This window comes from Ictalurus furcatus, chromosome 29 (genome assembly GCF_023375685.1).
Source record: "Ictalurus furcatus strain D&B chromosome 29, Billie_1.0, whole genome shotgun sequence".
Classification (NCBI taxonomy): Eukaryota; Metazoa; Chordata; class Actinopteri; order Siluriformes; family Ictaluridae; genus Ictalurus; species Ictalurus furcatus.
This window is the reverse complement of record NC_071283.1, coordinates 11,527,621-11,551,390: the sequence shown is the minus strand read 5'-3', so window position 1 is coordinate 11,551,390 and position 23,770 is coordinate 11,527,621. Positions and strand designations below refer to the sequence as shown.

At 42.2% G+C, this 23,770-nt stretch overlaps 1 protein-coding gene across 1 annotated transcript in view; it reads left to right on the top strand.

The window, feature by feature from the left end:
* Positions 1–1,392: 1,392 nt before the first annotated feature.
* LOC128604276 (mitogen-activated protein kinase kinase kinase 11) overlaps positions 1,393–23,770 on the top strand; it is a 36,357-nt gene continuing 13,979 nt past the window's right edge. The window contains exons 1-2 of the mRNA XM_053619285.1: positions 1,393–3,155; positions 22,155–22,335. Coding sequence (XP_053475260.1) covers positions 2,399–3,155; positions 22,155–22,335 — 938 coding nt within the window. The 5' untranslated portion in view covers positions 1,393–2,398. The remainder of the gene's footprint in view (positions 3,156–22,154; positions 22,336–23,770) is intronic.

Below are 23,770 nucleotides of genomic sequence, written 5' to 3'. Positions count from 1 at the left end.
GCCAAAGTCCTACAGTCTTGACAGTAAAGGTGCCAGAAATTGTGGGTTGCCATAAAAGGTTCAGTAAAGAACCATTTGGGTTGTTGCCACTATAAGCTGAATAATGATTTCCACCACAAAGATCATATCATATAATGGTGGATTAATGTGATGTTTGTGTTCTCTGTAGCTAAAATGATTCATTATTATCCAACCACCAAAAGGTTCTTTAGGAAACCATAAAATGGTTCTTTTTATGGCAACGGTCATAAAAGAAAGATCGTTTTCAGGCTCCTGTTACGTTTAAGAATCCACACTGGGAATAAAAAGGTAATTTGTTGCCTTCTGTTGGTGGCACACTATGTCTAATGGATACTATTAAGGACCAGTAATGGAAATGGTAATTAATGGTTAGCTAACGGTTAATGGTTAGTTTGTAAAGGGATTTGTAGTAGAAACCATTAGAATTTCTAAATGGTTTCTATTGGGTTTCCTTCCAGCTTTAATATGTCTTTCGTTCTTTATTTTAAAAAAAGAAAAGAAAAAAAAAGGCTGAGTAAAGCTGGAGGAACCTGTTTTGCTCCAGGACAAGCACGCGCCACAATAACTAAAACTCGTGATTGACATCACACAAACCCCGCCCACTTGTTTTCATTATTAAGGGCCTAAGCACCGAAGGTGTATATTTTCTTCTTTTCAGCATTGTTATTGTTGTTATTATTTAGCATATTTTGTTGTACTTTTAATGAACATTAAAAGGGTTTAACGATTACAGGATTTAATTAATTAGGATTAAACTAGTCGCCATCTTTAAGTGTTGTTCACTTTCTTCTAAATTTGTGGTTTTCAAATGTTGATCATGACATAATTACATAATGATATCCTTACTGTTGTAATTTAGCTTATAAACATGTTTATCCCAAGTCTAGCAATTCAAATGTGAAGAAATTCAAACTCCAGACTCGTTTATTTCAGTCAACACAAACCTAAAATACATTTCCGTTTCTAATTACAGTCCGGTTTCACACAGACACAACAGTACCGCGTTATGACGGTCATCTGATCCTTTATTTCCTGTTGGACACCGAACATCTCAATATCCCATGATTAGACTAGATAGTACACTAGATAGGGCGCCTAGTTTCCTTGTTGCGCGTTGTATATAGTGCACTAAAACAGGGCGTAACTCCTTGTTTGATATTCAGCCAATAGGAGAGCGTCAAACGGTCATCTGATTAACGCGTATGTCAAACGGGTGTCTAGTGAACTAGACAGGGCGCACAACACAGCAGTATTACACCCTGAGTAGTGCACGTCTATAGGGTGCGACGAGTGATTTAATATTCAGCCGGAAGACGTGCGAGAAAACCTGAAACTCCACCCATATGGTGTGAAAAAAAGGAGGAGGAGGGAGAGTCGGGGGGGCAGTAACTCAAAAAGAAAGTAGCCTGGAAGGTCGGTTGCTGGAGCGCAAAAATAAATAAATAATAATAATAAGTGAGAAATGTGTGGAATATTTGGATTTAATCACGTACAAGAGTCCATTTTTGCGGTTGACGGGAATTCCGGAAGGTTTTTGAGAGTTTGCACGGAACTTCCTGTTTCAAAACTCAGCGGTGGAGGAGAAGAAGAAGAAGAAGAAGAAGAAGCAAAAAGACGAGAAAAACGCACGCGCAGATGTGGGATAGGACTTAAATAAGTCGTGCTGCACATTTTGTTTGTTTGTTTGTTTGTTTGTTTTTGGAGACTTGAGAATGCGTTACACTTTTCGTCTGCTTTGTGCACGTCTCAGGCTTTGAGTTTTGCTCTTTTTTTTTTTTTGGTGTGCGTTTTCCTGCCATTCTTCTATGCGCTTCCTGCTCGGACTGACCGCAAGCTCTTCACGACTAAAAATACTCACCATGGACGGAGAAATGGGCCTTTTTGTCCTTTTAAAACACTCAGGATAACATCATTCTATACATGTATATATGTATATATTTTTTCCCGGAGTAGTTTTTGTTGTAGTTTGCGCGTCCTGGAGCAAGTTGCACTGGTTTTGTTGGAAATTGACTTCATCAATGTAGGGAATCCGATCCATTTCCTGTGAATCGGATCATGGGGTTGTCCTTTGCTTGAATTTGAACTGGTGTTAATGGAGTGCTCAGGGTTTGCGCTCACATCCACCGTTCCCATCTCCATGGAGACCCGCGCGCTCCATGTGTCCCGGTCCTGTGCGCTTTTTTACGGTTAGTGCGCTTTGGGTTTGGAGCAAAAACAAGAGCGCACCAGTCCCTCTCCATGATCCGCACGTACAGGTTGGAAACGGGTGAGAAGAGGGGCCGGAGAGTGTGTACATTTGGATCGTTTTGCAATTCCAAGTGTTTGGATCCGTGCGTAAAGAGAAGGAAGAAGAAGAAGAAGAAGAAGAGGGAGCGCCATGGAGCCTCTGAAGAGCATATTTACGCGCGGCACGCTGTCCCCCTGGAAAAATCTGGAGCAATCCCAGAAAGGGAACTTCACCAACCCGGTGTGGACAGCCCTCTTTGATTATGAGGCGACCGGTAAAGACGAGCTCACCCTGCGCAAGGGCGACGTGGTGGAAGTTCTGTCTTTAGACTCGGAAATTTCCGGGGATGAAGGCTGGTGGGCTGGGAAGGTCAACAACAAGGTGGGAATCTTCCCTTCCAATTACGTCTCGCTCAAACCCAACGGATATGGCAAGATCCCGAGTTCGAGCGTGGCGGGCGAACTCGGGCCTGCGGTGGAGCTGCAGTTCGAGCCGGAGGTCGTGGATTTCCGGGAGCTCAGCTTGCAAGAAGTGATCGGGGTCGGCGGGTTTGGGAAGGTCTACCGAGGCACGTGGAGAGGGGATCTCGTCGCGGTCAAGGCGGCGCGCCAGGACCCGGACGAGGACATCAGCGTGACCGCGCAGAACGTACGCAACGAGGCTCGCCTCTTCGCCATGCTCACGCACCCCAACATCATCGCGCTTAAAGGAGTGTGCTTGCAGGAGCCCAACTTGTGCTTGATCATGGAGTACGCGTCCGGTGGACCTCTGAGCCGTGCGCTGGCCGGGAGACGCATCGCACCACACGTACTGGTCAACTGGGCCGTGCAGATCGCCAGAGGCATGCTGTACCTTCACAATGAGGCTATAGTCACAGTCATTCACAGAGACCTCAAATCAAATAATAGTAAGTGTCCCACCTTCTCCCATCAATCTGCATCAGTATCCATTATCCAGGCGTTCTCTCGTTGTCTTTCTCGAAGTGCTGCATAACACACCAGAGCCAATGATTCATGGTAGTACAGATTGCCCCGTCCATTCAGAAAGCACTTGGTAGCTACCTCACTATAGGTCTGAACAACTAGTTCAGCCAAAAACCTTCTTTCCACAATCTCCTTCACCCCGATATCTGGTGTCCACATTTTTGCTTGGTTAATTTTCCCCACTGTAGCTACGCCATTTAATGTCATTTAATAAGTAACCTGTTCTGTAAATATCTTCCTCAAACTGCACCCAGTTCTTCACGCAGGCTTTCAACGCACTTTACCTCACGGTCCTCAGGCGCTCCGTACTACGGGGTAGTGGTAGCTCAGCGGTTAAGACGTCAGACTAGGGATTTGAAGCGTGCGAGTTCGAATCCCAGCACCACCGACGTGCTTGGCCCTCGAATAATTAACCCTTAACCCTCAAGTGCTCAGTTCGAGGTGAAAATATAAGTTGCTCTAGATTAGAGCATCTGCCAGATGACGTAAATGTAAACGTAGTGTTTTGAAATCATGTTTTCTCGGACCAAATGCGGACATGGAAACGTCTCATCATCGATTGGTTATCACATAAACACTCCCGGTTGGAACAGATTTAAGTAGGCTAGCGGTGCCATCACACGAGAAATCGAAGTACGTCGGTTTTAGTGAGGAATAAAACATTTTCTTATAGCAGTGTTCACCAACTCTGTTCCTGGAGATCTACTTCCTGAAGACTTTCGTGCCAACCATAATCGTGCTCACGTGACCATCTAATCATCGCCTCAGGAAGTTCTTTGTTAAATTTCGCTTGGAGATAAACCCTGCCGGAAGGTAGATCTCAAGGAAGACGGTCGGGAGCACTGTCTTAAAGAAATATCAACAACGAGAAAGGTGGTGCGATGATTAGCGTAAATATCCGAAGTGTTTTATTCCTCTTATACTACAGCAGTTTGCCGACGATTACACGTTTTAAGTTATTTAAAAATGACACTGTTTTGCTTTTTAATCCATTTTTAGCTCTGTTAAGTATCGTGAACCGTCCTTTAAGTAAGCTAGGTCTGGTTGTGTCTTATCCAGGCTCTCTCTTGACGTTCATAAGACAAAACAAACAAAAAAAAAAAAACCCCATGGCTAGTCATGTTACCCAAAAAACCGCCAAATCCCTCCGTTTTCCATGTTGGAAAAGTTACAGCTTTCCCTCTGACTGTTCCAAGGCACCGATGCTCGCCGAAACACGTAAGCGTACGAGTAGTAATGCTCGTTTTTTAAAAAATTCGTTCACCAATACAAGCTGTCGGACGAGTCGTTACTTTAGAAACGATAACGCGTTCGAGCAAGTGCAGGAATAGACACCTGTCATTTGAGTTACGCAAGCAGTACTGTCGCAGCACCGTCTGACCAATCAGAATTGAGAAGTTAGCCGTTTAGGCCCCACCTTCCAACTGTTAAAGGCGAAATTGTAGCAGAAATCAGGACGGTATTTGCTGATATTCTAGGTCGTAAATAAACGCTTTTGTTGCTATTTTGCAAAATTGTTTACATAAAAAGAAGATTTGTCTAGGTGAAATAGACTCGTGTTCGTTTTTAGCTACAAACCAACAACGCAAACAAATATCTCCTGGCTGATTTGACTATATGTGAGATTTGTGGGAAACATTGCGTACGTTTGGGCGTTAATTAAAGGATTCCTCTAACAAACCGGCAGTTCGAGTTTCGCTACTGAAAACGTCCACGTCACTACGATACGTCGGTTCCCAACGCAAGCATGAGTCGCATTAATATAATGCTGATGATTCATGCTACAGACAGCTCTCACTCATGTAGATCCGTTCCTTCGCCATCGACTCTCTCTCCTTCCCGCGCTTTCTGTCTGTTGCGGTGTCGTAACATTTCAGCCGATTGCGTGCCGATACAGTCTGATGTCTGGAGAAGTCACATGACTTCGGATTGGCGAATCGAACGCGCGCTTTCGGAGAAGGTTGGGAAATGGAATGCAGAAATCGATAAGGAAAGCAAAGGTCGAACTAATAATACTGTATGTTTATCCAGACTGCCTAAGGCGGTATTTCTGCGCAGTGTTTATGGCTTAAAATAATAAACGTCTGTCCCTTTGTGACGTAACGTAAAGACGGCAATATTCCAGAAATATTTGCTAAAATGTAAAGGCACCACCGTGAAATGTTTCGATGTGTAATTTTTTTTAAACAGATAACGTTCTGGTATTTCTAAACAGTGAAGCCGTTACTGTGATGTGAAACTTCATGGACTTTGCCACATGTCTGTTTAGGAAGTGATCTCTCTGATTTCAGAACAGTGGGATAGGAGCGAACGGGGTTGCCAGAATTGCAGCGTACGCTAACTTATTTTTAGGTCTCAAACAAGCTACTGTTTTTAGATTGTAATTACACTGTAATAAGGACAAAAATCTGCCAAAATGGTGGAGAAAAGAAATAAAAGAAAATAAATCATTCATTGATTAATAAATAATGAACTAAGTAATACAAATCTAAAACAACAGATTGGCTTATATTTTTTTTAAATTAATGTCTTCCATTAAGTATATTATTTGTAAAAAAAAAAAAAAAAAAATTTATCTGTATTTTTTTATATTTTATTTATTTTTATATATTTTTTTGCAAATGCATGCTAAATGGCAAAAAAGTACATGTGGAAAAAATAATTTAGTACATCGGTAAATTAACAAATTAATTTAGAAAAAATATCAGTATCAGAAAAATGCAATATGAAATTTTTTCTATTTAAAAAAAAAAATATATATATATATATATAATTTATTTTAATTAAGTAGAATGATGTATTTCAAATAATTTGGAGATCTTTTTAAATCCCTTACTAGACTCATAGGTATCCACAACCTTTTTTCTGAAGGCCTTACAGAACTCTTTAGATCTTGGCATGATGACGCCACACACCTCAATAGCAAAGGAAACACCAGACACTAGATATGAGAGGGGTATAAATAAGACCAGTTCCACCTGCACACCCTAAGCAGGTTCTAAATCACTGGCACCCGATCCTGAACCCCTGATTCTTATTATATGTATTTGAAGGTGTGATAAGTGTAGGGGTGTACTTACTTTTTCCATGTGACTGATCTGCGTTTTGTTCAAAATTACTACGAGATGTCGATTTTATGTGTCATTCGATAGTGGAACACCTTTATTAATAGGCAGCGTTTCAAAGAGGATCAAATGTCTACGTGCTGTTTACTTATTTTTTCACATGACTATATATTTCTGTCAGTATCGGAGTCTCATAAAATCATCATGTGGAAAAGAAAAATAAGTGCACCCCATGGAAATTGCTGGCCTTTTTTTTTGAGCACATTTGGTCCAGCAAGCATTTGATCCTCTTTGAAACAGTGCCTATTAATAAACGTCTGTTAAGAAACTTTTGTTGGATTTTATTGGTGGCATGTCATGTCTAGTGGATACCATTAAGGATCGGTAATGGTTTTACTGGTTAACAGCTGCTGGTTTGTAATGGTATTTGTAGTGGAAACCATTAGAATTTCCGTGATGGTTTCTATTGTTTTGGGGGGGTTTTTTTCCAGCAGGGAACGTTTTACAAAATTTTAACACCACATCAACTGTTTCCAGTTTGTAATGAAATAAATTCGTTTTTAATTCTAAAATAAATAAATCAATCAATCAATCAATCAATCAATCCACAACTGTTTCCCGATGCCGTAATGTCCCCCCCAGCCCTAATCTCGTGTTATTGTTATGACGCTCGACATTCAGTTGGGCAACACATCCACCCTGTTCTTTTCCACATTCTTCAGTTTCTTTGTTTTTCTTCTCTCCCTTGCTCCATCCTTTTATTCATCTGTCGTTCTTCTCACACCTTTAATTACCCGTTTTCACCATACTGGAAAACACCTCTTTCTCATGCAGTCTTTTTTTATACATACAATCCACTCTTGTGATCTTATCTCTCTCTCTCTCTCTCTCTCCCTCCCTCTCTCTCTCTCTCCTCTTTGGCCCCTTGTTTTTCAGTTCTTTTCTTTCCGAAACCCTTTGTCCCGGACTTGTCCTTACTTGTCTCCTTCGAGCTCTGTCGTGCCAGAACGTGGCATCCTGTGTTTTTCCTCGTTCTCTCTCTCTCTCTCTCTGTCTCTCTCTATCACTTTTGACTCGTTCTCCCAGGGGACTGACAGGGTTTGCACGGCATCCCGAAGTCCACTCGTTTCTCTAGTGGCTGCCCTGTATTGAGCGAAGTGTGCACACGGTGCAGTTATTTGGAACAGAGCCATGTACATCTAAATATAAAGGTAATTGAAGTGCTGTGTAGAGAGCGAGGAGAGCCGGACGCTGTTGTTGGTGCACTAGAAGGGAACCAGACAGGAAATGTGGACGGCTTATCAGTCTCAAGCTGTTGCTACAGGTGTTTGTGTGTGCGTGTGTGATGTGTGCTAGCTATTATATGGGATGGTGCCAGGAAGAAATAAGTCTCTCTATGAAGCGCACTTTGTCTTTGTAAGTGTTTATTTGGAGACGTGTAAGTGATCAGCTGGCTCTTGTTCCGTGGCTGAATCTCAGGTTCGAAGTGCACTATGTAGGGTCCACTAAGCCATGATGGGATTCAGATGGGACCCGTGTGAATGAGTTTTGTGTGAAGAAGCGACGAATACGCCTTCAGACTTTATGTGGATCGTAATCTTTATTTACTATTCAAATGAATTAGAAATCTTTATAATAAGCGTTATGATGTATAATTAACGTTTTTATTTAAAAAAAATAATAAAATAAAAAAAAGGCTTTATAATGTATGAGCCAGGGTAAAAGTCCTATTCAATTTGTTTTTAAATTTTATATTTTCATTTAGAATTTTTTTATTCTGTTTGTTTCTAATTTATCGGGTTTTTTTTGTAACATTAAAAAAATATATTTTTAAAAAATAATTTTGTATATTTTTTTATTATAATTATTATACATGTTCAAATGTTATTTATTATTGAATTGTTAAACATTTTTAAATTGTAAAAATATGAACACAGTTCGACATTGAATAAATAGTCAATAAAAATTTATAGGACAATCAGAGAGAGAGCGGGAGAGGTAAGATAGAGGTGTGTGTGTGTGTGTGTGTGTGTGTGTGTGTGTGTGTGTGTGTGTGAGGCGGGGTGTGTGTTGCACTAACGACAGATGCTGAGAAGGTAGCCTTGCATCAGTGCTGCTGATGGGAAAAGCTTTGGTCTCGAGCCAGGGCCCATAACTGGAATTCTACTGCAAGCAAATACAGAATGGAGGCTCTTTTTAGAGCCTCCATTCACACGCACACACACACACGCACACGAAACATGCACGCATACATGCACACGTTATCCATGACCCATTTGCACTTAGAAAGTGAATGAAGTGCTAGTACAATGATAAAGACAAACACACACACACATAAACTCAGTGCAGTTGCCTCACCCAGGCAACAAATATTCACCCAGGCCCACACACACACACACATGCACCCTAGGATAGCTGGGAAATCGTGGGAAAGCGCCAAAGCTAAGCACTCGGTCCTGGCCTTTCTCAAGAACATCAACACTTTTTCCCCTCTCTATCTCTCTCTCTCTCTCTCTCTCTCTCTCTCTCTCTCTCCACTTTCCTTCTTTTGTCCCTCGTTTTCTCCCAAGAGGACAGGAATCAGATATAACCAGTGTTTTTCCATGGACTCGGACAGCGTGTTGTGCATATTTCTAATTCGAACGCCCACGCAGACTTTTTTTTATAGATCATTGAAAACATCTTTCATCATATGTGTGTCTCTCTCTCTCTCTCTCTCTCTCTCTCTCTCTCTCTCTGTCTGTCTGCCGCACCCATACCTGGCCTATTGGTTCCATGAGGGTAATTTAGGGCTGCGTGACATTCTGGAGGAATGTGGGGTCTAATCAGACGGCATGATTATAGGCACAGAGAGAGAGAGAGAGAGAAAGAGAGAGAGAGAGAAGAAGTACCACCTGACTACTTTGCACAAATCCTTACAGTGATTTGTTACGACAGTCGTGTAGCAAAACGTTGAGGGTTTCTCTTTCCTTTCCATCCAACCTTAAGAGACAGCTGTCTTTCGTGCTACATTCCTAATTTGACAGAATGTCTTATTTTCCAATCCAGTCCTGCGTTATTATATCCTGGGAACGGGCTTGTGTGATTTAATCATCTCGACATGATCGTACACCGAGATGATATCCAGTGACGTTCATTCTTATTATACTGTATTATATTACATTGCATTATATTACCAGACCTGCCAACATTTATGCATTTTACATAGGCGCTCCACGGTGTAACTTCAGTAGTTGTACGCCAGTACATTTAGTCATCACTCAAAAACAGACGTCGCCTGTAAGCCCCGCCCCTTCTCGCCAATCTCACGCGCCCTTGCTTTCTGTACGTACATGGATAATGCTTCGAGTCCATTTACCAGTGAGTGCTCGACTTAGGAACATTAAACAAGTATATATTTAACATTATTTCACCAGGGATGCGCCAGAATAATTTCGATCATAAAATAAATCATTAAAAATTTTCAGCGCACTCAGACACTTTGGGCAGCAGATCGATGTTGACGTTAGACAACCAGTTTGTTAAAGGATTATATGAAGATTATTTATTTATTTATTTATTTATTGTTTCCTGTGGAGGAATCATCTAAAAACCACCACCATTTGGAATTGCCGCTGCCACCAAGCAGCTCCCGACTGCACAGAGTGTTAATATTATTATTACTATTATTCATTCCTGTACTCTCCTTAAACGTAAAATAGTGGAATTGCTTGTTTTTTTATATTTTTGTCTTTATTTTAGGCTATTGGTTCTTGGTGATTTAGTTGTTTATTTACGTGTTTTTTAATGGAAAATAGAGAGCAGAGAGAAAGTAATATCGCAGAAGCCTAGGGCTGCAACAACCCATTCTTTTTTTTTTTTTTTTTTTTCTTTCCAGGGTTTTTTTTTTGTTTGTTTCTTTTTGGATAATGAACTAATCTAATGATGTTACAATGTGCAAGGAAATGCATTTTTCCCCCAAATCGAAATAATGTGTAGATTCAGTTCGATCATGCTTATCTCTTTCTCCAAAACTTGTATAAACTTGTCAACCATCGACTAATCGAACACGTGCTATGCCGCAGACGTGACACTCATAGAGCCGACCCGGTGTCAAGGGATTTTTCCGATAGCCTGAAACCGAAAGCCGGAATGAAAATCTGGGAACCTTACACATATTCTCGAACAGCAGTATCGTGCATGGTGAATTTCACAGTGTATCGTGTAACGCATCGATGATGTAAGCGATTAAAACCCTCGGAGACGTTTGTTTTCCACTAAGAGCATGTCATGTAGTGTTTTATTCCGATTATTCCACAGCAGTGGTTAATTTACTAAGGAACGTTTTTATCCATTTATAGTTAGAGACAAGTTAGTTCCTGTTACCACTTAAGTAATAGCAGCTATTAAGTGTTTGATAAGAACGTGCACTACAGACAGACGCTCATAAGAAGTGTGAACAGGGCCTATGATGCAATGTGTCATATTGCAATATTTGAAGTCGTTCTTATGAGATGCGATGTGTATCACAGTGCAAAAACAGCCCGGTGTGTGTGTGTGTGTGTACATATATATACACACATTCCTCTTCTATATATGTGTATGTATATATGTAGGTGTATATATGTATGTATGTATGTATGTATGTATGTGTGTGTGTGTGTGTGTGTGTGTGTGTGTGTGTGTATATATATATATATATATATATATATATATATATATATATATATATATATATACACACACACACACACACACATGCATACATACATACATATAAAAAATAAAGTCTCTGTGTAAGCTGCTACTATTAATATGATACCGTATTAAATCGATTGCATTGATATCGACCTGGGATTTGCCTTGTAGCCGGAACTACTTTTATATGAGAGCTGCTTTTATACAAAATCAATCAGCCAATCAGAATCGAGAATTCATGTGACGTGTTTTTCATAGCTCCAACAATGTATTGCACATATATGTTTATATATATATATATATATATATATATATATATATATATATATATATATATATATACACACACACACACACACACACACACACATACAAACTGTGTAGTGCAAGAAGGGGTTTTTTTCCTGATCTAACATTGAACAGTGTGTGTGTGTGTGTTTTCTATCAAAGGAAACGCGGTCTGATAAAATCTGCACCGTTCTGAAGTCGGAGAGTGTTGTTTTAAATGAACTGTTTTAAAAAAGGGCAGGAAACAAAGGGCACTAGTCAGCTTTTTCCCCTCCCTGTCTTTTTTGGCCGAGGCTGATAAGGAAAGGCAGCGCAGCGGTATTGTCTCTTTATTTTGGAAAAGAGAGCTGGCTGTATCCGGAGATGGCAGAGGGAAATGTGGGCAGGAGGAGGGCAGGTGTCCGTCTCACATACAGGACCTGGAGCGATCCCTGTATGTGTGTGTGTGTGTGTGTGTGTGTGTGTGTGTGTGTGTGTGTGTGTGTGTGTGCGTATAAGGGTCAGTTCAACTTACTGCAGAGAGGTTTATGCATACAACCTTATTTCCTCTTCTAATCTCTTAATGAAAGAAAATCACAAGGTTGCGGTATCATTTCATCGTCTCATTCATTCGTAATATAATGATTACAACGATTAAAATTGGTTTATGTTGAGCGTCTGCCATACAAGTCCCTGTGCAAGTTGTAAGTATGGAAAGTATTAAAATGAGCACATTGATATAAACCAGAGCCGCTGTTATAGAAAATATAGAAAAAAAAAACCCACCTTCCGACCAATCAGAATCAACAGAACTAAAAAAAAAAACAACAACAGCGTGTGTTGATGTGTTGAAATGCCGTGCCTGTCCATACCTAGTAACCATAGTAACTAGCAAACATTTGGTGTCTAAAATGTCCAGTCAGACTAACTGATCAGCTGAATTCTGTATTTAAGTTTTTAAATATGTGGGACGGTGTTTCTGAGCTCGAACCCCATGGCATCTTAAATTCAGAGAGTCTTGGCGAGACTGTTTGGTTTAACAATTCAAATTAGCTCAACTAATGCCAACGAAACTTTTTTTTTTTTTGGATTTGGATGTAGATGTTGGTGGGCTGTTTGAATAGCTGTACATCTTAGAAGCTATTGATCGTCAGATGGTGCCGCAGATCAGAAAATAACCCCCAAATACCCCCCAAAAAAGTGTTCAGTTATACACAGGGTGAAATCTGCACACAGCGTTTGAACAGTAGCGTCGACTCATAATAGTCACCCTCTTTGCCAACAACAAGGGCTGAAATAAGTGATCGTGGTGGGTCTGCAAGTGCAATACGTTGTTTGAGCTGTGAAAAAAACAAAAACAACAACAACAAAAAAACCACCTCATATGAATTCTCGATTCTGATTGGCTGATTGATTTTGTATAAAAGCAGCTCTCATATAAAAGTAGTTCCGGCTACAAGGCAAATCCCAGGTCGATATCAATGCAGTCGATTTAATACAGTATCGTTTTAATAGTAGCAGCTTACACAGAGACTTAAAAAAAACAACTTGAGAGCGTGAAAAAATAAACGAGAGGTTGGTGAGGAAACGGCAGTTTATAGCTGTGACGTAATAGCGGACTTTCAACAACATTAAACGTAACTAGAAACGAATAAACAGTATCATTGTTTGGCAAATCGCCACGGTATCAGAGCAGTAAGACACTTTAAGGCATTCTGTTATGGGAAAATAATTCATTCAGGCTACCATGTCAAAATCTCAGTTGAAAAATTGAGATTGTCGGAGAACGAGTGAAAACCGGACGAGTGCTGTAGGAAAACGCCGACACTGAAGGGTCAAGTACGGCAGGAAGTCAACAGGACAGTAAATGAAGGAGTTTTCCAAGCCCCGAGCGCATATTTCTCATTTTCGGGAAAAAATAAAACAATCTTGGTGTAGAGTATGCACTTTTAAAGTTGGCCAGATAACATGGCCAGATACAAGCTAGCATAACAACTAGCATTCTTACTCGTTTTAAGTGGTACATCACATTTAGAGTTGTACTGTAATCTATCTTTAACAATTTCTGGGGGAAAAAAAAAAATAATAATAATAAAAAGCTTAAACTCGTACGCTCTGTCGAGTCGCCAGATACACGGTCCAAATGTCTGTTTTGGAAATAGTGACACTTTAGCAGTACTTTAGAAATACCACAGAAAACAAAGTAGAAAATCAATGGTTTCTATGTTCATGCAGGTGTAATTTGCTTTTATAACACCAATTGCTAATGTGAACATTTGACCATAAGCTAATTCTCCCACGTTTAACGGTTGCTGCGTTGTTGTTCCTAGGCAAACGTAGATAAGAGGTCAATATAATTCTGGATCGTATTCGCGTATAGTTTAAAACGATACCTTTCTATCCATTTTCCTTCCCAAAATGAGCGGATTAGCATCGTATAAGTGTTAGGAAGCATATGGGTGATGACTTTCACTGTGTTGACAACTTCTATAATGGAACAGCTATATTATACACTTATGTGTGTGTGGGAGGGGATTGTGAACGAGTGAGACTGTATATGCTTGACTGTACAGAGTTGTGCAATAAGATGAGTTTTGCTCTCTAAGCACTATTTGCGGTAGCAGTTAGCTTGGAGTGGAGGAGGGGAGGAGTCTGAACCCGCAGGCTGTGTATCAGGGGGTTTTTATAGTCCTGTTATTAACCAGTCGTCCAGCTGTACCTTTCCACCCCTATTCCCCGAAGAAATATTAGATCCTGCAGACATGATAATGCACCATTCATCGCCGTTTGGAATCGTCAGGGGGAGCGCATACTTTTACTCATCACCATCATTCATCCATGATCAGCAGAAAATCCCTTTCTCAGAAATGATGCTCGCGCCAGGGGGCCAGTTAACCATCAGCTCATGACTGGCGTGCCTCCAGAACTTCAGGCGTTCGCTGAGGTTAATGGATCATGATTTGGGTTAATAAGTGACAAAGCGCTTAGCATTTTAACCGTTTACAGTGCCAGGGAATATTTTTTTTTAGACGTCTTATGAAAGCAGCTAGGGTTAAGGTCAGTAGATCAGTGTTAGCTGCTAAACTTTTTGTTTTTTTTTTAATGGAGAACTTTATGACAACCAAGACCAGTGTTATGCCATACTTGGCAAAAAGCAAGTTGCTAGCTATTGGTTAGCTCATAGCATAGCTTCCATAATTCCTATAGCATAACTATATAAATATTTAACATTATTAAATGTTATTCACTTTTTCCCTTGTACGGTTTAATCCCTTTATGGTTAGACTATAAAGTCCTGGAAAATGAGCTATTAGTATAGAAACCATACTGTATAGAAACCATACAAGCACATTAATGCAAACCTTGCTGACCAATCAGATTCGAGAATTTCACAGCACTTGTGGTATAATGTACTTTAAATCATTAAGTCATTTCAGTGGACGCACGGCGTAATGAGGTGGGATATTCTGAACGTTATTATTATCGTGACCTGTCTACTTTTCTTTCGTCCGTCTCTCTCTCTCTCTCTCTCTGGGCCGTGGGCGGGAGCAGAATTCCTGCAGGGTGGGGGTTTTCCCCTGGAAGAAGGAGGGCTTTGTCTCTCTGGGTCGCAGCACACTGACACGGACGCTGTCTGGCAACCTCACACTCATACACACACACATACACTTGTGCACAATGAGAGGGTAATCACACACGGAGAGAATGTAGAAAGGTTATGGGGAAAGAGGGAGGAAGAGAGAATGCAGGCAGAGAATGGAAGACGAGCAGTACAATAGTGAAGGGAGGAAGGATGGATCAAGGAGAACGAGAGAATGGAGGGTCGAGAAATGAGACACAAGGGAAAGAGTTTTATGAGGGTGTTTAAAGCTGTGATATAATACAGTACAGTTCAGTCTGGTTGTTTTTGTTTATTTTTTTTTTTTAAGTGTCTGAGGCCACACCTCTTAGTGAGACTGACTGACACGGTAGGTGTCTAACAGGCACATGAGCCACACCCCCTTTCCTGGGACTGACAGGCACATAGGTTAGACATCCTTCACTAGGGCAGATGAGCACATAGGCCACACCTCCTTCTCCTTCGTCAGTGGAACATATGGGTACCTAGGCCATGCCTGCTTCACTGAGACTGACAGGCACCAAGGCCACGCTTCCTTCACCTCCTTCATAGGCACTGACCGGCAAAGAGGCCACGCCTCCTGTACTGGGACTGACTGCTTTCTTTACTGGGACATGTTTTCTTCACTGGGATTGACAGGCATAGAGGACACACCTCCACCTGGACTGACAGACGCAAAGGTCATACCTCCTTCACAGGCACAAAGACCACACCCTAATTTCTTCACAGAGACTGACATGAACAAAGGCAACTCTTCCTACTTTTCACATAGACTGACAGGCACAGAGGCCACGCCTCCTTCACCTCCTTCACAAGCACTGAGTGGCACAGAGGCCACACCTCCAGAATTTCTTCACAGAGACGAAAGCCACTCCTCCTACTTTCCACAAGGACTGACAGGCACAGAGGCCACGCCTCCTTCACCTCCTTCACAAGCACTGAGTGGCACAGAGGCCACACCTCCAAAATTTCTGCACAGAGACGAAGGCCACTCCTCCTACTTTCCACAAGGACTGACAGGCACAGAGGCCACGCCTCCTTCACCTCCTTCACAAGCACTGAGTGGCACAGAGGCCACACCTCCAAAATTTCTTCGCAGAGACGAAGGCCACTCTTACTACTTTCCACAAGGACTGACAGGCACAGAGGCCACGCCTCCTAATTTTTTCACAGAGACTGACATTCACAGAGGTCCGCCTCCGAGGCCTGTAATTAAAATAGAAATTTAAGCTAAACCACAAATGTTAAACGTTTCCTCAAAGGAATGTTTCAGTAATATCTGTCACAGTCTGTCACTGTGTCTCCCCGTGGGTGTGTGGTGTGACCGAGTTCAGCCTGTGCCGTTCAGCTTACCAACATCTCTGCCTCCCAAACAGTCAACAAACAGCAAACACAGCCCGTTGTCATGGTTACTGTCTCTCCTAGCGCCAGTGTTCGTTCAGCGTGGTGTCTAGCGCGCCCTCATTTCTCTCCTTTGTTTCGTTTTTCCTGCGCCACCATATTAAAAAAAAAAAATAACAGCTTCCTGGCTCAGGGCCTAACAGATAGCGTTTAAGAGAACACCGGTCTGAAAGCAGCGTAGCTCTTGGGTGAATGTGGGACTAAATTGGTGGTTACGGCTCACTAGAGTTGGTCTGATGACCCGTCTTGTGGTTTTTTGGTTATAGTCACTACGTTTTTTTTTAGCTGAGGAGCTGACATTTATGCTCCTTACAGAATCACTCTGAATCACTCTTAATCTTCTTTATTATTTGTTGTCGTTGTTGTTGTTGTTGTTGTTGTTGTTGTTGTTGTGTGTTCTCAGTGAAGCTTTAAAGCTGTTGGAAGTGTGTGAACTCTCAGTGGCCCTGCTTTCTGCCACACGAATTACAGGCAGACATGCTGACTCTGCACAATGTGTGTGTGTGTGTGTGTGTGTGTGTGTGTGTGTGTGTTTTCAATTCGATAATGAAAATAACTGGCAACGAATTTCATTATCAGGTAGTTGCTGTAAGGTATGAAACACACTATACTTCACTTCACACTGCAAGTTTTTCAGTCAGTTTGCTTATGAGTAAAATGTTTTGTTTTGTTTTTTTTTTCAAACTGGTCGCTTATATAGTTATCAGTATGGAAAGTATGTATATTTTGGATATATACAGTTCACAGTTCACATTGAATGTTGTGGGAGTCGATCTCATGGGACCGTCACACTTGCACATTCACACACCACGGACAATTTAGAGATGTCAGTCAGCTTTACGAGGCATGTCTTTGGACTGGTGGAGGAGACCAGAGGGGAACCCAGAGAAAACCCTCAAAACATGGGGAGAACATGCAAACGGCGTATACACAGGGCAGAAGCGGGACTCGAGCCCCCAACCCCGGAGATTCGAGGCAAACGTGCTAACCGAGACAACCAGTGGGCCGTATTTTTAATTAGGCTGATCGTACTTAGAAGAAATCAGGGCTTGAAATGCCGGCAAGACTCTGACTTTTGAGAGCGTTTGAGACCGTCGGTGATTGGAGATTGGTTAATCACACTGACATATAGTTGCACTAAATTAGTTTGCCAGTAATTATGGGCATTTCTCCAAAAATCTATGGATTAACCATAGTTTAGACGATGCAAATGTACCAGTCATGACATTACTTACTTTCCTAGGCTTTTGTTGCTCCCCCGTCCCAACTTTTTTGAAACGTTGCAGCCATCAAATTCAAAATGACCTTATTTTTCTCCTTCAAATGATACATTTCCCCAGTTTAAACAATTGCTATGTTTCCTATGTTCTATTGGGATTAACATATGGGTCTATGAGATTCGCTTATTGAAATTTCGCACAGCGTCCCAACTTTTTTGGTTGTAGATCGGATATTTCAAGAGAAAGCAATCGGAGACAGTACGTGTTGCAGAGGAGCCAGAACTCTGTCTGTATGTGATGAACAATACTTGAAGGTCATCATTTCCTTAAGGGCTCGAAATAAAGCCAGGCAAATACTTGCTCAGCATCTGGCACCAGAGCCAGCCCTTGGACTGTGGGAAGGAATGGTTCTGTAGGGTGTGTCACAGCTAAGAAACCGTTTTTGGCTCAAATAAACCTGAGAAAACGTGAGATTTTCGGTTCACAAAGGCACCAGTATGTCAAGAGGGTTTCAGTGGAGCTTAGCGAGCGCCCTGTCACGGAGAACACAGAGAAATATGAAAAGAGTTTTAGTACTCATGCTGTTCACCTTGGGGAAATGACTGTGGTAGATGTTTCTCAGAACAAGAACAATAATCATTAGTGAAACCTCTTTTTTTTTTTTTTTTTTTTTCTCCCTTAAAGTTAAAGTTCAGAAGACAAGAAGATATGTAGCATATTATATCATCAAGAGCTTCCAAAGCTGATATATATCTTTAAATTAAACCATAAAAATCCAAATTTACATTTAAAATCCAAGTCCTAATAGCACAGGTATACACAGCTGGCTGTGAAGTAATTGGTTTGTGATTTATATAGACTTTTAATTGGTTATTATTAATATTTATTTTAAATATATTTTTGTTTTCTGGTTTGGTTTATTTCATAAAAACACCCCGTTAAATTTCATACAACACCATGAAATGTATTATTGAAAAAAAAAAAAACACACAAAAAAAACCATGACGTTGTGGAGGGTTTTATTCCTCTTATACGACAGCGATTGCTACTTATTTATTTGTTTATTTATGAAATAATAACCGCTCTTACTTTTTATCCATTTATAGTTACATTTGACGTCGCGGAACAAACACGAAACCAGCGAATTCCTTTTCAGCCTTCCACTTTACAGCTTGCGAAAGAATTACACGTTCGGAATTACAAGTCGGAAAACTCCAATCTGGCCCTTGCTAGCATTTTCCTTCCGTAAACGCTAAACATCCCGGGAAAGAAAAATCCACCGTATCAACTATTCGGTCCCTCCCGGATTTCATGATCTTGCGATCGTAGAAACGAACGCCAAATCGAGCGAACGCCGCAGTCTTGAGGTTTTTTTTCAAAACTCCCACGGATTTTCCGCAGAGACGCGGAAACGTCGCGCGACGTCGTCGGAACCGCGAATTCGGACAAAGGCGCTCTTCGATTCACGTGCGTCGAACGTGAGTACGGCTAAAAGGTCTCGTTTGCCGATCGCTGAGAAAGAGCACGCGGGACAATCGAGTGCGATTGCGATTTCGCCGATTCGAGTAGTTTCCCACACGAAAAAGGCACAAAAACCTCGTTTTATTTTGTTGCATCGCAGATTTTGAAGAAAGAAAAAAAAACGCAGGAAAATCGAGCGTTTTTGGCCGCAACAATCAGAAAAACTCTGCGAAATCCTGTACGTCCTGCATGATACTGTTTGTGAAGAGCTGCTGTTAGAAAGGTAATCAATACGTTTAGACCAATCAGAATCGAGCATTCGACAGCACCGAGGGGCGGGGGGGAATCTTTCAGTAATTTTCCTGTATTCGTGTTTTCTGCTGTTTTACACTGAAATGTTTGTGAGTTTTGTCAGGACCGACCCCAGATTTAAGGCGTGTTCTTATCGGACGTGCTTCCGGTGTGTGTTCGCGAGTCTCCGGTTCTAGCAGAGCCGAACGAGGGATATTTTCCGTCCTCTTTTGAGGAACTTTTGAGCAGGGCAGAATCGCGTCACGTCCTGTGGGGGAGGTCACAGGAACGAGCTGGAGGAAACCACCACTTTGTGTGTGTGTGTGTGTGTGTCTGTGGTATAATTTTCTAGTATGGTTTTTGGCTTGCTTGTAGTTACTGCAGCAGATTTGCAGGGTTGGGGTTGGGCAGGAGTTTCTGAGAAAAGCGGTGCGACGGAGCAGCGAGCGTTGTGTGTGTTCTTTATTAGAAAATGAAGACAGGAGCCGTTTTACTTCTGCCTAACACACCACATTTCACAGTGTGTGTTCAGAGTCCAAATTCCACTTGGATAGTGATGGCTATCTGGAGATACTGAAAGACGCCTGTGTGTGTGTGTGTGTGTGTGTGTGTGTGTGTGTGTGTGGTCGCACAGGTCCCTTTTGTACTTGCCACTGCAATGCATGCTGTGCACGACGTGCTGACTCTGTGACTGTGTGTGTGTGTGTGTGTGGAGAGCAGGAAGAGTGCATGGCGAAGATGCAACCCTGTTTCTCCCCACCCTCTATAGTCTCGCGACATATTCGGTCATGACGTCTCACACACGCACACGCTTCTGCTTTTCTGCCAACAAAGAGGAAGTGAGAAACCGAGAGAGAGGGAGAGAGAGAGAGCGAGCGCGCGACAGACAAAGTGAGAGAGAGAGAAAGAGTTATATTAGTGCGATAGAGCGCACACACACACACCGTTGCATCGTTTCACAAGAAGAAGACCGGACACTTACGAAACTTCTGTTTTGAAGTCAGGCCTTTATCCCGAGTTCTGATCCGTGCTAGCTACATTTGGCGATAACGGATTATAATTAATATTCACGTGAGATCTTGTTCTACCGGACACGCCGGGACTGCCTGCGTAGGCGGTGTTCTCACTCCTGAGATAAAGCCTGTATACGCAATATAAGTCGACGCTACTGCCACGCCCATCCTGCTGAGATTCTAAAATCATTTTGTTTATGTATTTAAACATAAGATTAGATGTGCTCATGTTAACCCTTTAAATTCCCTTAAATTACTCCATCATTCATTACGAAGCATCTTATTCAGGCGCTGGAGTGACGTTCATAAGAAAAGCGTCACGTAAGGGGAAAAAACATACTCCTAGGAAACACGGTGGTGCGATGTGGGTCGTACTGTTACCACTTTAAAGTGTATTATTGTTATTTTCCTATAATATGTTTTATTGCTCTTATATGACACCGATTTGGACGGAGTCCCTCACATGACATGTAGGTTAAAAAAAAGAATCTATATCTCATGGCCACGTTTTATTAATTCGTTCCCTCGTTTTAGGTAAATGCGTTCAGGGGTACGAATGAATAATACGTGGCCATGTATTATGTCGTGGGAACGAATTCTTAATTCGTGGCTATGAAATGTTGTTGTTTTGTCATGCGCGGGGCTCCGTAGAGTTAACATTAAATACAAACGTTAAAGAACGACACTTCGGTTTTTTATCACTCACGTTATAGCACAAGCCTTTCTTCTCTCTCTCTCGCTCTCTCTCTCTCCCTGTATCTATCCCTCTCCCTCTCTGTCCCTCTCTTCTCTCTCTCCCTCTCTCTCTTTCCCTCCCTCTATCTATCCCTCTCTCTCCCTCACTTCTCTCTCTCTCCCTGTATCTATCCCTCTCCCTCTTGCTCTCTATCCCTCTCTCCCTCTCTTCTCTCTCTCCCTCTCTCTCTCCCTCCCTCTATCTATCCCTCTCCCTCTCTCTCTCCCTCTCTCTCTCCCTCACTTCTCTATCTCTCCCTCTATCTATCTATCCCTCTCCCTCTCTCTACCTATCTCTCTATCTCCCTCTCTCTATCTCCCTCTCTCTCCCTCACTTCTCTCTCTCTCCCTCTATCTATCCCTCTCTCTCTCCCTCTCTCTCTATCTCTCTGTCTCTCTCCCTCTCTCTCTCCCTCTCTCTCCCTCACTTCTCTCTCTCTCCCTCTCTCTCTCTCCCTCTCTCTCCCTCTCTCTATCCCTCTTTCTCTCTCTCTCCCTCTCTCTATCCCTCTTTCTCCCTCTCTCTCTCTCCCTCTCTCTCTCTCTCACTCTCTCTCTCTCTCTCTCCCACTCTCTCTCTCTCTCTCTCCATCTCTCTCTCTCTGTCTCTCTGTCTCTCTCGTCATGTTGCAGAGAAATCCTTTGCACTGAAGACTTCCCCGTAGTGGAAAACGCTCTGAATGTCCTTCCATAAAAAAAAGCTTCAGAAAGCGTTATATAACAGCACGTTTTATTTATTTATTTATTATTATCGTTTATTATTAGGCCTAGATTATGTTTCTCATGTCCCTGTGAATCAACCGATCCTGGCAAAGAAATCCTCTCTAGCTGTCCGTTAACCCTGTCACGTGTCAGTACAGTCGGTTTTCCACCTCACCGATTCCCCGGACGTATAACCCATACGCACATTTTAAATCGGATCAGTGTAATTGAACGTGTAAATACATTTTTTCACTAATTATCTTGAGATATTTACCTGAAATATTGATAATACCATAGCGATGAAAGAAGCTTGGATTTGCACAGGAGTATAAATGCAGATTTAATCCGCTCTGATGATGGAGTCTTTCATTTAATGGAAATTTAATAGTTCAATATTTACAGTGTCTGTCTGTGTCTCTCTCTCTCTCTCTCTCTCTCTCTCTCTCTCTCTCTCTCTCTCTCTCTCGCTCAGTCCTCCTGGCCCAGCCGATAGAAAAGAACGGGATGGAGGGAAACACTCTGAAGATCACGGATTTCGGGTTGGCGCGAGAGTGGCAGAAGACCACCAAAATGAGCACAGCGGGGACCTACGCCTGGATGGCACCGGAGGTCATCAAATCCTCCACCTTCTCCAAGGGCAGCGACGTGTGGAGGTGAGCCAGTCACTGATTATTTTCCTGGATCAGCACACCCGTCATGTGTTACTCCTCACTCAGCGCATGATGAGCGTGAGATAACACGCAACGCATCGTGATTTCATTTCCCTTTTTGGCTGCTCCTTTAACATCGTACTAAGGGTTCGGCTCAGCTCTAGTCCTTCTGGAGTCCTGTTGGAAAATCACTGCGTGCAATTTTTAAAGATGTACCGCGGATTTTCCGCAGCTCCGGCGTCATCAAAACGCGCATTCAACCAAAGTCCTCTTCGATTCGCTCGTGTCGAACACGATACAGCTGAAAGGTCTCATTTACCAACAAGCATCACTGATCAAAAGCGCGCAGAACAATCGAGTGCGATTCAAGTAGTTTTCCGGGGAGGGGGTGGGGGGTCGGGTAAAAAAAGAAAAGCCAGCAAATTTGGAGAAAAGCCGCAGCACAATCGAGCATTATTGGCTGCAACACTCACAAAAAAAAAACCCCCTCCTGTACGGACAGAATAAGGAACACTTGATCTGCTGAGACATGTTTGCTGTCTGAATCATCACACATTTGATTCAGAAGACATTGTTTTTAGTCCTGCACCATTTTATTTATTTATTTTATAGATAACACTGAGCTCTACAGTGACAGAAACCACATTCGCAAGTCTGTTCGAGAGATCGAACCCGCCGAGAATTTCGATTTTTTTTTTTTTTTTGCCTTCCCGTAACATTCGAACGCGGGTTAGGATCGAGTTAGGGTAGTTGTTTTATCTCCTTTATAAAGGAGAGTCTTTTTTTTTTTTTTTTGCTGGGAAAATTGAACCGGGACGAAAGGAAATGGAGAGGGTGTAAGAAACGAAGCGTACAATGATGAGGAAAGAGTGAGTAAGCGGAGCGAAGCAAAGGGCCGACGGTAATCAGAGGCTTGATCAGAGCTCGCAGATGACTCCTGCTGTTCTCTCCCACATTCTTACACACCCACACACACACACGCATATATATTGCTGCTTTGATTCACAGCAGGTGAGCGAAACAATAGCGCTCTTATCCAGGTTTAGAGACTGAGAGGCGAGAGAGAGCCACACACATACAGTCACAATAGCATGTAAAGGGATTTAACCTCAACACAGCAACCGCACACACATTACGAACAATAGACACCTCTGTCCTCAAGGGCGCATCCCTACGGTGAATACACTGCCAGTCACTCGGGCAGAAACGACTGTCAGGCGTTTACACACACACACACACACACACACACACATTCTTTATCAATGAAGAGAGGTGTGGAATGTCTGGCGAGACAGGTCCAGTCCGTCTCCCCCGAAATCTTTTCCGCCGCTGATGTGGCTTTAAGATGCACTGTACCGTACTGTAATCTGTACACCCGAACAAAGCTTCACCACGACGACGGTAAAGGTAGCTCAACACGTCACACGTTACACGAGTG